This window comes from Corapipo altera, unplaced genomic scaffold (genome assembly GCF_003945725.1).
Source record: "Corapipo altera isolate COAL_440 unplaced genomic scaffold, ASM394572v1 1b, whole genome shotgun sequence".
In the NCBI taxonomy this organism is placed as follows: domain Eukaryota; kingdom Metazoa; phylum Chordata; class Aves; order Passeriformes; family Pipridae; genus Corapipo; species Corapipo altera.
Genome location: NW_020884881.1, coordinates 845,003 through 863,599, shown reverse-complemented (window position 1 = coordinate 863,599; position 18,597 = coordinate 845,003). Strand labels below are relative to the sequence as shown.

The window sequence follows — 18,597 nt, the reverse complement described above, 5'->3', positions numbered from 1 at the left end:
GAAAGATAGAAGTGGAAGCTTGTAACTTCTAGCAGCAGGAGAATGTATCCATGCCTCTCTGCAGTTGTTCTTGTGGGAAGAGTGCATGTTGGACACTTCAGATCATGGGAGTGAGACCAGGAAAAAGATGAAAAAGATGAAGTGAAAAGTGTTGTCTCTTGACTCCACCGTGTCTAGGACAAAAGCACACATCTGGCCAGACCTTTATACTTGCTTCTAGCCTGTGATGTGTGACCTCTATACTGTGTTCTTCCTGGATCTGTGATGTTGCAGACAGATTCCTGAGGCCCTTCTAGCCTTCCACCTACTGCCCCTTGATGCTTGTCACTGCATCAGTGACATGACCTTGAGGAGATCCAAGGTGACTGTAAGACTCTGACAACAAAGATGGCCCAGAGTGACACATCCAACTTGACAAGAAAGCACAGACGTGTTTGTGGACTGGATTGATAACCTAACATGGAGGATTTTAAACTAGGTTATTAGATTGAAGAGCCATCAACTGTTTTCTTTTGGACCTTGCTCCATAGATTAGAACCTTTATAAATAAGGAAGTCAAATTTTCACAGTACAACACAAATCTATAGATGAAGCTTGCCTTCTTGTACATTAACCTCTGGATTAAATCTATTTTTCAGTCCTTACTGAACTATTTAGGGTTTTTATATTTGAGGATAGGTATCTACACAGCATTAATATCACTGGCTTCTGGAAACAGGTGGCAATACAGAGCATTCTCCAGCTGATGCAATAGAATTGAACAGAAAGGGAGAATGAGATTCCATTTCTGTTATCTTCTAGCTTCTCCACATCATGTTTAGAAAAAGCTGTCAGCTTGAATTCTGTCTAGTTAAGTCAACCACATTTAATTATTTGGAAAAAATGTTAACATGGCATTCAAGGTGCTTTTGCTTACTTAATGCAATGTTCATTAACATTTATTCTCCTAATTGTATGTATTAACTTTGGTTTCAACACTCCAAAGACAATTTTATCAATTATTAATAAGGCAAGAAAACATTCTGCATGATAATTTTTGAGAGTGAGGAGGGTAAGTAAAAGGAGAGGGGATTTCCCTCTGAAGCAAAGATAACTTTAGGAAAATAGGAAACACTGTGAGCCCCTTTAGGATATTTTTATGCACATACCAACAAGGTTTTCAAGCTAATTTTTTGGTTGTCTTCAATATGGTAATCTTTGTGCAGGTGGTGGGAGAGGAGGAGGGTGGAAGACTTTATCTAAGGAGGATGAGGACATGAGTCATAACTCATTTCAGGCCCATCACTTCCTGCTTAGGGTGGGTGTGGGAGGGTATTCCCTAGGCAGAATCTGAAACCACCTTGTTCTGAAGGTGACAGCCAGTATCTATTTCAGCAGGGTCTGGGGGAAGGTGAGAGAGAGAATAAGAACACCCATTTCTTTGATCATCTTACTCATCAGTGCAGTTGGGACTTCCACAGTATTCATGGTAGGCGTATAGATAACTGCTTAAGTGCTTTAAATAACTCTGGAGGCTTCTCTGTCTTTCCATTGCTTATCTAGGGACCCTACATTTCTGACTTAAAAGATACTTTATTTGGATGGTTCAATAGGCTCTATGAATAGCTCTGAAGCTTTTTGCCCTGCCTAGCTGTAGGAAGAACACCCATACAAATAGCAAGACAAAGACTTGAGTAAAAAAAAAAAAAGTAAGGGTTAAACTGTTTTGTGTGTGGGTATTCATAATTTTGTGATGGCAAAGTTGGGGTGGAAGGCATTTTCATATTAGCAACAACTGAAGAGTTTGACCTCTGCAGTGTGGAAGACAGTGCTGTGATGAGTGTGAGGAGTCTTGTCTTGACAATATCCCTGAACTCCAGTAAGCAGATGTGAAAACCAAGACAGAGTTAGACAAAATATGTTTACAGGATGACATACTAAAGATCTTAATTTTTCTATTTCTGTTAATAAAAATTGATGCTTTGCATCCATGTCCTGGATTAATCTGTGGAACATATTCTTAAAATTTATAGTGATTAAATCTGTAAATAGTAAGAGCCTGCAATTATTCTGCTTCCTTCTGTCTCAACACGATGTGCTTTCCTTGGTTTTCATCCTGTCCAGCAGAGGTGGTCAAACATTGTAGTTTCAACAAGTAAGAAGGGCAGACCTGGGTTTTGTCAATTGGTCTGTGCAGTCATCACAAATGCCAAGAGAACAAGAGGCAGAAAATTCCATTGTTGGCACTGACACTTCTGACCTGTTCTAACTACTTTTTTTCTCCTCTATAATCCACACTGATCCACTCATTTGAATCCTAATGTGATTCTAATCATATCCTATTCTGCAGTTTAATGGTAATACTTGTTATTTAAAAACAGTGCTAAACATCCAGTGGTCTGACTCTTCATCAACCCATGAGACTTTTTTCTGAATGACAAATTCTGTTGTAAATATCCAAGTCAAGATAGTGGTATTTTTTTGGTGCAGTCTTGCTATTTTCGAAGGAGGTTTTGAGGAAAAGTTTCTTTTGTTTTCCTTTTGATTGGTTCCTAGAGAGTTTAAGTGTGTTTCTGTCTGTTTCACTCTGTTTAGAAGTGTTGCATGTTTATTCAGCAAGGGGAAATTTCTGAATTATATGAATGACAATATGAAACTGTTATGGCTACTCTAATGTTGCTTAAGTTGCGGCGAACTCCAGGAGGACCTCACAAAACTGCGTGGGTGAAAGTGTGACAGATATGATGTAATGTAGCTCTATTTAGCTAAATGTAAGGTGATACATTAGAGGAGAAATAAACCAGTACACATCCACAGGATGCTGAACTGAGATTGGGCAGTTACAACTCAGACAGACACTTCGAGTTCTCTGTGGTGAAATAATTAGTTCTGTGTACAACAGTAGCATTGTTCTCCTGCTGTATATAACCTTCTTATGCCCATACATTGAGTATTATGTGCAGCTTTGGTCTTCCCCTCTGAGAAAGGAGGTCAGTGATGGCTAGAGGGCGACATTAAAAATCATGGAACAGTGCCCTTTTGTAGAGAGACTGAAAGGGCTGGAGCTCTTCAGTCTGGACGTCAGAAGGTTGACGGGAAGGAGTATGGTCGAGGTTTACAAAGTTGTGAAGGTAGTGGCCAAGGTGAATGTGTACCTTCACTCAATAAATGCCATACCACTAGAAACCTGTGATAATCAGGGAAGTTTCTGTGAGATTGAAAATGGATGCAACGCTTCTGTATATGGCTTTTGGAGAACTTCTAGAACCATTTGTCATGGATACTGATGAGGGCAGACAGCTACAGGAGGTTCAAAAGGGTTTGGACATATTCCTGGAGAACAGGTCCATAATTTGATATTAATAGGCCTTGGCCCTGGTATACCTTCTAACATCCCACACACTTCCTCGGGCTCCACAACTATCATTAGAGATGTTCACTTTGGAGAACAGCCAGGCCTCAGCATTTTACCCAAATAACCTCCTCTGCTGTCACTGTCACACCCACAGTTTTGGTGTGTATGGACTTTCTGTCTGATCTAATAGGGTGTTTCTAATGTCTGTTGCCTGCAAGGTATAATCCAGAGAGACAAAAGGAAGGTATTTCCTTTAAAATTTGAGGGATGAAATAGTAATTATGTATTATTAGCATATTTTATTACTTAAAGAATAACAATAAAAAAATGAAAAAATAAGAGGTAGTATGTAAAGTGAGAAATTTAGAATAAAGCATGATTTATAGTGTGGGGTTTTTTAATTCTTATAAGCTGATTTATAGAAGTGGAGTGGCTTCTCTAAACTAGATGTTCTCTTAGTTCCCTAGTTTCAGTTTCTTTCAAGTGTTTGCAAAGGCTTTTAAGCTTTAAAACAAACAATCTGTCTTGTTTCATGCAGGCTTTATTGCAACTCTACCCATTGTTTCCTTAGGAAAGCCAAAGTTCTTGGCTTGCATTGATCTTAAATAGATTCTTATTGGACCTTTTATTTTGAACAATTTATAAATGCAGTGCAGGTACAAGTAGGATAAAGAAATTTAATTGCTTTTAATTTTATTATTTAAATCTTAATGGTTTACATAGTGGAAAGTGCACAAATATAGTGCTCAGGAAATCAACAGCCATTTTACTTCTAAGCATGTGTCAAAATAAATGCTGTGGGATATGACCCACTCTTTGACAGCAAACAAGCAAGAATTATGCAAAAGGTTGCGTGTACACTATTTTCACTGTCCACAGCGGCCCTCAGATATCTACAGCTAGAGGGGTACTTAAATTGCCAATAGACTTCTTTTGTATTTGTTTGAGTAGGTGCAACCATTTGTGTAACAAGGGAGTTGTAGCTGAGTTATGAAGACAATTTGGGCTACAGCTAAAACCGGAACTGGAGCAGGCGTGGTTTGCAGTATTGGCTCTAAGCTTTATAGAATAGAGCCTCTGCTACAAAAACAATTTGAAGTGAAAGTTCAAGGAAACTAAGCAAGAGTGAAGAGCCTGTTGCAGAAAAAGATGTGAAACTGTTCTTGGTCAAGATTCCAATCAGTGTGTGTATATATATATAAATATAAATATATATATATATATATACATATATATAAATATATATCCGTGTTTATACAGTTCATAAAATTGATACATCTTTACTTTATTCCCTTTACTGTAGAGAAAGTCAGAAGAGTACCATGATCATAGCATTTATGGACAAACTTGGGACAGTGTATCAAAATGAACTGAAATGCCATTTAAGTAGTGAATAAAATAAAATTCAGAGGGAGTTTAATGTTGGAATTTTCTTTTTTAAATTTGTTTTTATTTGCTTTTTCCCCCCCCTTTCAGAATCTGCTGGTAGTAATGTCCAAGTAATATAATGATTCCAGGACTATGTAAAGAGTCTATAATCTTAGAGAAATACTAGCTAAAGACAAGGCATTAAGTGTCTAAGTACATGCTGTCTGATTTTTCTCTCCTTGTTGCCTAAACAGACTGCTGGGAATAAATAAATATTTAAAATATCTGTATCTAGGTCAGAGTATCTTTTTCACTGAAACCCCACATTGCATAATTAATGGCTTCTGTGAACCAAATAAAGCCTCAAATTTTATCTTTACCTTAAGTCAGAGGAAAAACTAGTAGCAGAGTCAATATGGAGATAGTGATTTCTTTTGTAAATATGAGGACTTAGCAGACTTGCTTCGAATGTTATCATTCAAATATCTAGGCACAAATGTGATTTGTGTGCATTATTGAATTCTATTCATATGTTTATATACCACTTGTCAAGATTTGTTCAAGACAAGAAACATCTCAAGTCTTGGAATTTAGGTTATCAGAACACCAATTTTAACTTCAATTCTATTAATTTCAGTGGTGTAAAGTAAAAGGAAAGAAATGTTTTATTTGGGCAATTGATGCAGAGCAATGAATGATATGACTTTGTTGTGTAAAGGACCATGCCTGTAAATTAGTGAAAATCCTGGTTGGGAAGCCCTACTCTGTCCTCAGCTCATGTGGATAAAAGTGGTGACGGGGTCTATTAAAATCCAAATATACCAACAAAAACCTCATTCTTAACTGTGCAAGCACATTTGTGTTAATTTTCCAAGTGTCCTGTTCACAGAATATCAGGTAGAGTCAGTAGGTGAAAATATGTAATAAAATATTGAAAATTACATTTTAATTTGGTCTAGGATAGATTTTGAACAGTTAATTTATTTTTCAATTTTCCTCAGTAATGGTAATATTAAGTAGAGGATACACGTTATATTCGAACAACCCTATGAATCTCTTTGTAAAGACTGGACGATTCTCTGCCATTTGGGACATACCTTACTGGCTAAGGTTGCCTGGCAAAGTTAATCAAGTTTGGTGTTAATAAAAGGCTTTTAACTTACAGTTTCTCTAAAAGATTAATAGCAGTCAAGTATGAAAGATGATTGATAGGGAAGCAGTCATTGACAGAAAGTTGCATTGTACATCTGCACATCATGGTATTAAACAAACTGTTTCTTGCTAGATTTTCTCATTAATAGGTGGTGTGTATATAATTCTTCAAACGTCTTACCACTTAAAGTGTTGGCCAAGTGCAGTCAAAGTTTGACCTATGTATATGTACTGAGTGGAGTGGATTTAATAAAAATTTTTAGCTATTCCCATTGCATACATTGTGATTAACTTCAATACTGTATGTGCTTCCTTTCCTGTTTATTTTCAAGTCTTAGTTTAGGTTTTACTTGGGAGTTTAGTATTGGAAGTCCCTGAATAAAATGAATTGTGGGAAACATTTCAACCAGTGCCAAAACTCCCCAAACTGCACTTATTTGTTTTCAAATCTTGAATGTAAGCAAAGGCCATATAAAAGTCTCAGCTTTGATTATTTTGGAAACTGCCAAAGTGTCCATCCAATGGTTGATTAAAAAAAAAAATCTACATTTTAAAAAAGTTTTCAGTGTATTTTTTGGAAAATTTTAATTACCTTTTTAATCTATTTAATTAGTTAATATAATTTTGACTCTAAATTTTGGGATGGTTTTAATATTTTTATAATATAACTATGTTTTACAAATCAGTATATAATAAGTGTAATTGATAAGTACAAGCAATTGATGTGATATCTTTTGCCACTTAATCAGTCGTACATATACAAATCAATATTGAAATCACATAAGCAGGTCCAGAACTTTATAAAAATATTTCAGAGAACAGAATCTCTTACCATCTGAGATTGTCCATGATTTTTTTGAGCTTTTTGGGTAGTATTGAGCCAGTAAAAAATTCTGAATGAAGTCTTATATCTCATGGACTTATTGAAGGTAGTCAGGCACAGGTTTTGAAAACATCAATTTGATTGGATTTTATTTTTTATCCAGTTGAAGCCAGTGTAGAGTGTTTGACTGTTGACTGGCCTTTCTCTTTACCTGCATTATTGCTGTTTTTTAACAATATTGACTACAGAGCAAGTGATGTGCTAATTGCTTTCTCTGTTCATCTAAACACCCTCCATCCTAATTTCAATATTTATATTATTATAAAACTGCTGCTTACCCTTCCCCCTCCAAAAAAAAAAAAAAAAGAGGGAAAAAAATAGCAGTCAGTAAGACTTCTTATTAAAACTAATTTCAACAGATGCTTGAGCTCCTTGTGGGCACTGTGTTGCAGGAAAACTGAGTAATCAGCTTGGCCAGTTGTTTGAGAGGCAATCTTGTGCTCTGCTAGAGTAAAATCATTACAAAAATCCTGTGAGGCTTGATGGTGCATTGTCAAAAGTTTTTCAAACACCTCATATTGGTTTTGGACCTCTTAGCTTTTATAAGTCTACTTGCTGCAGGAACTATAAATGCTGAGTGGTTGTTGAGTTTGTCCTCTGACATAGAATTAGCAGAAAACGTATACTGCTATTTCACAAGAGAAAGCATTTCAAAAATAGGTGCCTGTTTTCCCTCTTTATTTTAACTACTAAGGGATTTTCTCTCTCTGATATCCTTTCTCTTGTGTTTTACTTTGATTTTGGGTTGCACCTATTCATAAACACATTTCTGAGTTTATTTGCCAGATGAGTTTTGTGTGTGTTGACTGGGAAAAGGAGTGAGTTGGGAACAGTAAAATTTAGGAACTGAGTTTTTAAAATTTTTCTCTTGCAGACCTGTGAGAAATCCACAGGATTTCACCACCACACAGGCTGGGTCATCTATCAGCGTAGCCATTTGTGTGATACGTGATAGGGACTCTACAGGGCACAGAGAGCATGAGGGAGTTTTTAAATACCATTTAATTGATCTTTTATGAGTCTGAATGAATCCTCTGTATAATCTATACACAAGGAAGAGAAAATATCTTAAAACTGAAGTTAATGACATAGCTTCCTCTGAAATAGAGGAATGATGACATTTTCTTTACTTTTACAGCTATGTCTTTCTTACTGTGAGACAGGAGGAAGTTTATGAAAAGGTCCAACAGCAGCCATTCAGAAAGCTCCACCCATCTTGCCCTTTAATTAAATCTTTTTTCCCTCCTGTAGGAAGTGGAAGCCATTTACTTCCAGCACAGTCTTGTCCTTCAGAAGTTAAGTCCTGTTGAATTCATGTCCAAAAGTGATTGCAGTAGTAGACTGGAGTTGGGTGCTTAGTTTTTGGCCTGACTTGGAATTTGTTGATCCTTCCACTTTTACATATTTAGCTGCTAATCTCCGTTCACAAGCTTGGGAAACATCGGGAATCCCAGTCTGCTCCTTTCAAGCAACTCCACCTGTGTAAAGATAAGAACAGGAACAAATCCGGCAGTTCTAAGAGGCATCAGATCTGTCTGAAGCAAAACTCCTTTTAGAGTCAGAGATAAGAGTAGCAATGACAATGGTCTGAAAACTGCCAGTATTTGAGTCTGCTACACCTACTACCTCCTTTCTGCTTACTTGATTGACAGCCAAAATCGAGCACTAGAACTTCTCTGGCCTCTTCAGCCTTGCTGCTGGATGCCATTAGTTGCTTCCAGAAGTCTGTTTTTTTCACTGTTGAACTATCTTGTCAGTTTAAATCCAAGTCTTTTATTCCATTTGGTTTTTGTTGACAGTTTTTACCTTGGCTGTCTGGCAGTAGTCAGGGATGGACCCTACAGGTTGCCTAACATGGGCATCCACAAACAACTTCACAGCTCAGCAGGGCCCAGACTTGGTTATATGTGGCCAAAAGTGGCTATAAAGGCAAAACAGCCATTGCTCTCACACAGAGAGAAAAGACTTTGTATTTCATGTTGCAGAAAGAAAAATGAGTCCTTAGATATGTGTACCATCAGTTTAGTCATTAAATGTAAAGAAATTTATATTACTATTTGCAGGTGTATGTAATTTCATGTTGATATTACTGTAAATTAGAAAGCTGCAGGGTAGCTAACTGAGCATTAATAAAATAGTCTCTTGAAGGAACTATCAGTTTGAGCATTGTGAATGTAAAGAACAATAACTTGCAGCAGGTCTGTACTCATCTGTACACAAACCGGTCTTGTTTCATGGGCAAAATGTATCTGATTTACTTTGTATGTAGAGTAATATAGATGAGCAGCACCTCTTGGCAGCATTAATACATTTTTTACCTTAAGTTGCTCTTGCACATTAACCAGATTTTTTTCCTGTGTACCATTTTTCTTTTGCACCAAAATACACTGCTATGTTACAGCCTTTTAAGTAATTTAAAGACAAAAAAAAATAGGAATCACAATGTATGCAGTCTTTTCCAACCTGTTAAAATATAGAAACATTCATTTATTAGACATATTTCTCTTCTGTGCTATTCAGGCATACAAATTAAACAACTGTTGATCAAGAAAGATAGCATGTTGTTGATCCAAATAGTGATTTTTAACTCTGATAAGTTTAGTCTTTCTTTAATGAGCAGATAATCTGAGCACAGACTTCATACATATTCAAGACAGAGAGCATCGCTACCTGAAGAGGAGTCTAAATGCAGAGTTTGATTTAGCCTCTGGTAATGGCCGCTTGTAGCCTGACTGCTGCAAAAGTGATTTTTCAAAGGTTCATAACTTGTACAGAGTTGAGCTGGTTTTCACAGATGGGATCCTGCTATATTTCATATGCTTACTTCAAAGCAAGATTGTGCTAGAGCTCTTTGACAAGATGGTCACCACTTTTCTTATGGATAAAGCAGTGTATTGTCTACCCTAGTCTCTTTAGAAACAGGGGACTATTTTGGTTGAAACATTAAAGCAGAAATTTGGAGTAGAAACCCTCAGTTTATCTTTCAGAAGTTGACACATATGTTAGCAACTGAAATCCTCTTAATATGAATTTGTTGGACAACTTGCACATTGAGGATGTTCCCAACTCCATCTCTAAAGATGATTGCCCTTTTTAGAGTGAGAAAAAAATAAAGGCAACTTCAAACATTAAGGAGTAAAAACATTTTTTAATTAATAGCTTGATGTCTGATGCTGGGAGCTTTAGAAAGCTGTTTTTATGTGACACCATTTGAGAAAAAAAATTATTGTGACCTGTCACTTTTTTTAAATAAAAAGTGATTTCTTATTCACCCAAGTGTAGTCACTCATAACTACTGATTTTTCTGAAGAAACTTTAAAAATCCAAATAATCATCTTTGCAGAAAGAAAGGGCACCAGTGACACAACTGTCTTACTCATACTCCTCAGCTGGGAATTTTTCTCCTGAATTAACAGGTCCTCAAAAGGGGAGTCTGTGTCTTTGCCTAGGTTTTACAAGTTTGGGGGGCCATATGTATGGCATTTAGGGGAAACATTGGTTGATTTGGTCAGGACTTCTGATGTGTCTGATGTACTGAAAATATGTCTCTGGTGTCTGTAGAGGGTTCTGTAGTGACGTTCTCTGCTGCTAAAATACAAACTAATCCATTATGTGAGGTTTAAGTGACATGAAAAGGGTCTCTAATGTTGGTGCAGTCAGTGAATAGCTATGATGTATAATTACTATCACAGCAAGCTGAATTTTTTTTTTAATGGAATTTTTATGTACTCTACTTTACAATAGTCTCTAAGGCTGTAACTTTTAAAAAACATGACTTGATATTTAAGGGTGGGAAACATTATGTGATGCCATGTAAATGCCAATTATTCTTAAAAAAAAAACAAACAAACCTGTGCCTCAGTTTTAAGTCCTTCCAGATTAGTGATTTCTTTTAACCAAGTTTCAATTACAATACTGGGAAGAATCTGAGTTGCTATTCTGCAATGTTAAATTTATATTATTTCTGTGCATAATGTCATACACTTTTCTAGGTCTAATTTAACAGCTTGAAAATTACATCAGTAATTGCTTGTCATAGCTTAGTATCCAGAGATGTCTTGGTTATGAGTTTGATCCACGAATAAGGAATTATGAAAAAAGGGTACACTTATGTTAATGATTGTCACCTCTCCCCACCCATGTGATGGGTTCTATTAAGTGTCTCCCTATGTAAAAAAAGTGGATGCAACTCAAAAATTTCAAATACCACCTGTATTTTCAGAGTCTACTCAATCTTTCTGCTGTTGTCACTTCATATTCAGTAGATACAAAAATTGAGTGCACATACATAATCAATAGCTGTTTTGCTTGTAAAGTTATTTTTTCATGTATTTTGTTGAGTTTAGAATAAAAACAGGAAGAATGACCTTGCATGGAATAGGATATCAAAGTTACTGTTCTTCTCATTGTCACTTCATTTTGCTTACTGCAAAAATCCTAATATCGACAGCTTTACTTCCTGTTGGGACAGATGTGAATGATCTACCAATAATTATTACCTTGGCTCTTTTCTATAAGTAAAGTAACATTCTTTGCTGTTCACCTCTTCCGTACTTTCCGTACTTTACAAAACATCATTACATACATACATTAATAAGACCATTAAAATGTATAAGTACTTCGGGAAGAAGACTGAAGTTTTAAAATAAGTAAGTAGGGAAATCACATTTTTAAGTACTTGAGTACAAACAGATGATAGCAATGCAGAGTTAAGGAAAAAATGCTGATTTACAAAACTAGGTTACACCTTCATTAACTTAAATGAACATATTTTTAAAATGGAAAATAACTAAATATCAGTCTTTAAGAAAAATCTTTTACCTCTTCAAATGAATTATTGATGGAGGCAGTCATTTAAATTGTACCTTGACACAGGAAAAGGTTTTAGCTTTTTTCTGTTCTCCCACAACCTCCTTTTTGCAGAAATCTAAATTCAGTTATTGAAATTACCTTCAAGCAGATATTCTTCAAGCAATTACCTGTCATTGGATATATTATTACAATAATGTTGACCTTCTCTTAGCCAAAAAAGGAAAACAAAATTGTTTTTTATATTAGACAGGCTTTCATACTGAGTAAACAACAATAATTGCAAAAGTATGTGGTTATAACACAAAGGAAAATAGAAATATTCTTTTTGACAAGTTCAATAAACAGCATCTTAATCTGTTGAGAAACGGAAGAATACAAATTTGGGGATTCATCTAGCATACTGTAATTGTGTTTTGAGAACCTAAAACATTTGTTTTCATCGAGAACACTTTATGCTCACAGTCAAGTTAGGAGCAGATTTATGAACACAGTGGGAGAACCTTTCAGTCTGGAATATGATCCATCTTCTACTCACTGGTATAAACTTGAGCCTCTTTTGGGGATGCCGTCAGGTTTTGTTCTCTTTTTTCTGGTAGTCTGGACCAGTTCCTGCTAGAATCTTGTAAGATGCCAGATTGCACAGGTGACAGATTGCCTGCTCTGTCATTGCTTCTGTACTAGCAGTGAAAAACTTTTCATCCTGTTGCTAAATGGGGTCAGATTTGCATTAAGCATAGTGCTGTAATTGACCTGTAAGCACCGGATAGTACATTTTTAATTGTTCTTTTTTTTTTTTTAAATTGGAGTACCTAATGTTCATGAGTGCTCTGGTTCAATAAGAAGTATCAGATTTGGAGGTGGTGTTATGTGTTTCGCCTAATGCACTGACTAGGAGTCTTACTGAAAAAACACTGAAAAACTTTAATGTAATGTAATGAATAATTTGCCAAGCTGCTTGTGTATTCATTAGCTGGAGATCTCATTCAACTAGAGAACCAGTTTTGCCACTTTACACCCCTAATCAATTTAAGTTTTGGTTTTTTTTAGTAAAGACCAATTTGGGTATCCTTAAACCTTAGCTGTATACTAAATGCACTAGGGTCATATCAACATGTCAAATCATGTCTGTGGTTAGCCCTAGGGACAGAGAGAACCCTCCATAGGAACTCCATCTTTGTCCTTGTTCAGCAGTTATTCAGGTAAGACGGTGAGATGCGCCTGATCTTTTCCAGATACATCACTCTGTTTTCCTCTTAACCAGCTGTGCAGGTCCATATGTTGAGGTGAAGTCCCACTTCACTTACATTCCCCCTCACTGCCCTTAACAAGTAAACAGGTGAAAAATGAGTTGAGGAGTCTGCTTTTGTTGAGACACAGTTTTTCTGCTTAGGGGAAGAGATGTGTCCTTCCCCTTTACCTCCCTGATGGAAGTCGGTTGTTTGGTCCTGTCTATTCCCTAAGTATGACAGTACTGGAAATTCAAAAATTGGATACATCTTGATGTGAGCAGTTTGGCAATACTGGGAGAAAAGAGCTGTGTGAGTGAAATAGTACCATTCTTAGAAGACACAGTCACACAGTTTTCCTTCCCTATACCTATATGTGCCTATACAGGAACTCATGATACCACAGAATAAATTTTCTTGCAAACATTTTCTAAGCCAGTCTTTCATTCTAGTTTTCTACTTCATGGAGAAATGGTTTTAGCTGCTATTTTCATAAAGAGATAATACTTCTTCTGTATAGCCTGAGTATTAAAAATGTAAGGGAGCACTGGCTACCCTTCAGAGACCCTGAGTGCTGTGAGTAACTGGTGACCATTTTATTTCTTTCATCTTGATAAGTTTCAAAGCTGTTTATTTGCTTAGTGTTTCACTGATTTTAAGAAGAAAATTAATTTCTCTTTTGTTTTTTAGCTACATTACTTGCTATAAAGTTAAAATATAGTGCATTTCTCACAGTTAGATTTATTTTTGTTCTCTCTCCAAGTTGGATAATGGAGATGAGCAAGCAGCCCAGATCAGACGTGAACTAGATGGTCGACTACAATTGGCAGATCAAATGGCAAGGGTAAGTGGTTACTTTCTTGTACCAAAAACATATCTTCGTATGAGGTTGAGTGGGATGATCCATAGTGTGTGCTTCCTGTTTCTGATTCTAAAATTAAGCAGATCCTTTGAAAATAGTTTGGCAGATGAATTTCTTTCTACTTTGGAATATTTGTGTAGCAGGGGTAGGGAGAAAACAAACCTTGGTTTGGAAAGTCATGCTGTGTAATGCTACACTTCCTTCATCAGAAAGTCCAGTTTTCCTCAATTTTTACATTGGGGTCGGAAAAAACATCTTAAAAAGAGGAAAGATATATCAACAACACAGTCTGTCTCACCCGTCTTCTGTGTTGGTTTATTATTATTTGAATGATCCTCACAGGATAAGGTACAGTTTAAAAAGTACTCCTAAGGGGTTTTTCTTCTAGGAAACCTTGAACCTTGTCCTGTGTTTTTAATCTCCAACTATAAATTACTTTTTATTTCTTTTTTTCTTTTTCAATCTGTAATATACTGGCACTATAATGCTATAATGAGCCAGACCACCAGACTTGCTACAGGTATTTTGGGTCACAGTCAACTTGCTTGGTCTTTGTTATTGAAAAAAACCCAACTGTAGAGGATTTACTGTAAAACATTTTATGATATGCCTTATAACAAATAAAATTGTCTAGTTTAGGAGCAAGGTGCCTGTCTTTGCAGACAGCACATGGGGAGCGTTTGTTTGTTTCTCATTTATATGTAAAACATATATTTTAGAATAGTTTATGTTTTTGTTTAATCTTGAATGTCATTCTCCCAAGCACCCAATGTTCAATATTTGGAAAACTGTGCATAAAATTGACTCTGTATGTGTTCATATATGCATTATATTTGTGTATATGTTCCTTCTTGCTTATATTTAAATATTTAAATACTGTTATCTTTTCAAGTTCTTTCTATTGTTTGAGAGATTATTATTTAAAATAATCCATGTGTAATAATTCAACATTACTTTCAAAATGAGGTAAATGATTTCTCTTCACGATTGTAGTTCAGCAGCTTTGTATTAGAAGCTTGAATGTGATTAACTTATTTTTGGTAGCATGGGAACTGGATGAAGTAACAAAATTATTAGTGGACAGGTCATTTTGTCAATTTATAAAATATTTGAAGGTAACATTGAAGGTATATTATTAATTACTATATTTAAAACACTTGTATTAAAAATACCTAATGGGTAGTTCTTCAATCTGAGTTTATGGTTAAATGACTTGGTGGGGTGCACGAGGTTCCGATTGTAGTTTATTTCTTCTTGTTAAAATTAACTGTATTTATGGGACAGGATTAGCCTGCCCATTGTTGTTGTGAAGACATAAAAATAGATAGACACCACAATTATGACTTTTATTTTTATTTATTGTCTCTTAACTGAGAGCAAATTGGTAAATTAACATGATGTATAATGAGGGATTTTTTTTTCCTCCCTAACTTTTAAAATATATTTTCCAAGGAAAGAAAGTTCCCAGAATTTGTAACAAGGGAAATGGAGAACATGTACATAGAAGAGTTGCGGTCTTCGGTGAATTTGCTGATGGCAAATTTGGAAAGTCTGCCAGTGTCTAAAGGTGGGCCAGAATTTAAACTGCAGAAGTTAAAGCGGTCACAGAATTCTGCGTTCTTGGACATAGGAGATGAAAATGAAGTTCAGCTGTCAAAGTCTGACGTGGTTCTCTCCTTCACATTAGAGGTAATCACAGATTTCAGAGAAAACTTGTTGATGGTTTAAATTGCTAGAATATCTCTGTCTTGATACTTTTTTCTTATTAGTCCTTTCTTGGTAATTTTAAAATTTTATGTAATTAGGATTTAGAATACAGCTGTATGATACATTTTCCTCCTGCAGCAGTAGTTTTATTTGGGCCCACACAGCAGTGTGGGCAGTTGAATCTCCCACACACATGTAACTTTAAATGAATTCCAGTGCATTAAATAGCGAAGTATACTTGTTGTTATCAAAAACTCGTTCGCAGAATTTTATAAACAAGTAGCATTTTCTCACTGGAAGCATTTAGAGAATAAACACAGAAATTTGTTTTTATAAACTTCTGCACTTTCCTCAAGAAGCTATCTTATGTTTTTTCAGATTATGCAGGAAGTCTGGCCTATAGCGATGCAGTCCTAATCCATATAGAGCTCAACTGACTTCAAGAGGAAACCACAAATACGTTTAGTTATTTAAACATGTCTGATCAGAGAATAGAATGGTTTGGGTTGGAAGGGACCTTAGATATCACCTAGTTCCAATCCCCCTTCCAGGGGCACTTTCCACTAGACTAGGTTGCTCAAAGTCCCATCCAACCTGGCCTTGAAAATTTCCAGCATTATAACTCAGGTCCAGTTCTCCAAATGTGCATACCAGGAAATGCTTATCTCTCTTTTAATAATAATAGAATCAAAATGTTACCAGGGTGTGTGTTGTGTATTTGTTGGTCAGAAGGTACCATACTTGTGCTATGCATTTGAAGTGGCTTTAGTTTAAGACAACAGATGATGTTACAGAAAACAATATTTCAATTGTTTAAGAGTTTAAAATGAATAAAAATGGTTTATCTTTTAAAAAAATTTTTTCTTAAGTGAAATCAGCATGTTTTTTTCATCTGTTGTTAAAAATTCAGATAATTTTATCCCATGTCATCATTAAAGACAAGAATTAAAAACATATCAAGAATAGATGATGAAAAAGTTTGAATTCTTTGTATAACAGAGAAATGTAAAAGCTCAACATCGGCTTTCAAAGAGTAGTAAGAGCCATCATTCTATATGCCAAAAAATATTAGTTCATCAAGCATGTAAAACTAGAGTGCAGGCCTTAGTACTGAAGTATACAAAAAGATGAAGTATTTGTAACTCCTGTGCTGAATCCCATGTGTCTCCATCACATGTGCTGTGTCTGCCTCCAGTGGATTACCAAGGCTGGAATGGTCCATTAACAAAGAATAGTTCTGAAGCACCTAAAAAGTACCTGAAAGGTTTGACAATAATGTTTTCTATCTTTCAGTTTGCTTGGTGAGGGATGTAAGAAGAAAAGCCTCTTCTATGCCTATAGAGAGAACTATTATGTACCCAAAATGATGTGATTTTTAGGTGAAAAGCACAGTAAAAGTTTGAAACAATCATTGAAAATTGCCAAGAGATATAATTTTTGATAAATTTGGAACAGCTTTGCTTTTATAGCCTTTCCCCTCTCCCACCAGAAATGTAGACTGTTAGGTCTGGTGAACTAACATTTTTCTTTTTAATTTTTCGCTATCACTGATAAAGAGATGTTCTGCAACATAAGTTATCTACAGTTCATCCTGTGTAAGCCAAAGAATTAAATTAAATTAAATTCTCTATGTGTGATAGTTTTTAGTAAGACAGATTTTCATCTTAAACGTGGTATTAACCATGTAAATTGACTCTCTTGCCAAACAAGTCTCTTACTCTTGGTAAACAAAATCTCAGAAGATATAAAGGCAAAAGGAAACAGTTGAACTGATACTAATGCAGACTGAAATGTAGATGATGTGATCTTTTTCTGTGCAAATGGCCAAATAAGAAAAGCTGACTGCATTTCCTCAAAATGAAGAATACTTCATTTTTTGAAAATGTGAGGTCATATGTGCAGAACTTCACATTTCTTGAATAATACGTAAACATATCCATGTCACATCCTGTGATGGCTCAACTGAACTGTAAGGCAACTAGCAAAATCCCTGCCAAGGGCTGCTGCACAGGCACAGGAATGAACATATCTTAGGACAGAGTGAAAGAACTTGATGAAAATTTCTGTATAGGGAGTAAAGTGGCCAGGGTTCATGCTGCCACTGCATGTTGTTATTATGAACAGCAAAAGTTGCTAGTAATATTTATAATGTTCTGGTGGGAGTGGACCTTGCTAGCTAAGGTCATAGACCCTCCTGAGCATCACTGCAAGCAACAGGGAGTGTTTTTACAAGTTGGATGTTTCCTCAAATATCTTGTTTGCAGAAATTAAAAAAAAAACAGACAACATAGTAGTAGAAGACTTCCTCATTTATATTCTTCAGCTGTTAGACGGTTTCAGAAATAGACAAACATTTAGGAAACTGTTTATCAACTAATGAGCTACTGTAGATCCGATACACTTTGGAAGGAATGAAATGCAACTTTGTTCCATTGCTGGAATCCAGAATTTTTACCAAATTAAAATGTACTGTGCAATTAAGTTGGAAACTCAGGAAAAGAAGTATCAACATAAAAGTGAATAAACATGAAGCCTGCAAGGGCATACACTTGGTATGTGGAAAGACCATATAGATAGTATCATCTAGAAGGAGCTCTAGTGCAGTCTCTCAGTGATCATTGACCATTTTGCTGACTACTTGAATTCCTGGACAACAAAAGATGGAAAAGAGGGTTGACTATGTTATTCTCCCTGAATTACTGTTATTACTTATAAAGCATAATGGGCAGTGTTGATAATTTACAAGTAATATAAAAATGTTCTAAATTATCAATGACTGTCATCTCACTGTAATATTTACAAACTAGCAATTTTACAAGACATTTAACTATTATTAAGGTTCTGGGAGTTTTAAAGGACAAAGGATTTTACAGCTGGGGTGAAGCCTGGCTTAACTTACTTTAATTGGAACAAAGTGGCAAATTTGCAAAGTGTTTAATAGCAAAATATTTTAGTAGTTGCTTGCTGACATGAGAAACCAATTCGTCTAATGAGACCAAAAGTAGTCATTACTTCTGGCACCTTTAAAACAAATTAAACAAATATTGGTTTACAGGTGAGGTTCAGTTGAGGACAGCTTCTCTTGCTGATGGAATACATTTTTCCTGGTTTCTTCTCATAGGCCCAAATGAAACTGGCAAGAAAAGCTGCCTTTCTAAAGCAAGCAGGGGAACCTGGCTGTCTACTCAAGTCTTCTCTGAATTAGAAACATCTGAAGTGCAAAAATTCCAATAATCTCACACTGTGAAAAACT

At 35.7% G+C, this 18,597-nt stretch overlaps 1 protein-coding gene across 20 annotated transcripts in view; it reads left to right on the top strand.

Moving 5' to 3' along the window:
* CADPS2 (calcium dependent secretion activator 2) overlaps positions 1–18,597 on the top strand; it is a 288,249-nt gene that overhangs the window by 103,933 nt on the left and 165,719 nt on the right. For all 20 annotated transcript variants that reach the window (XM_027639611.1, XM_027639600.1, XM_027639596.1 and 17 more), the window contains exons 4-5: positions 13,539–13,619; positions 15,090–15,326. In XM_027639611.1, coding sequence (XP_027495412.1) covers positions 13,539–13,619; positions 15,090–15,326 — 318 coding nt within the window. The remainder of the gene's footprint in view (positions 1–13,538; positions 13,620–15,089; positions 15,327–18,597) is intronic.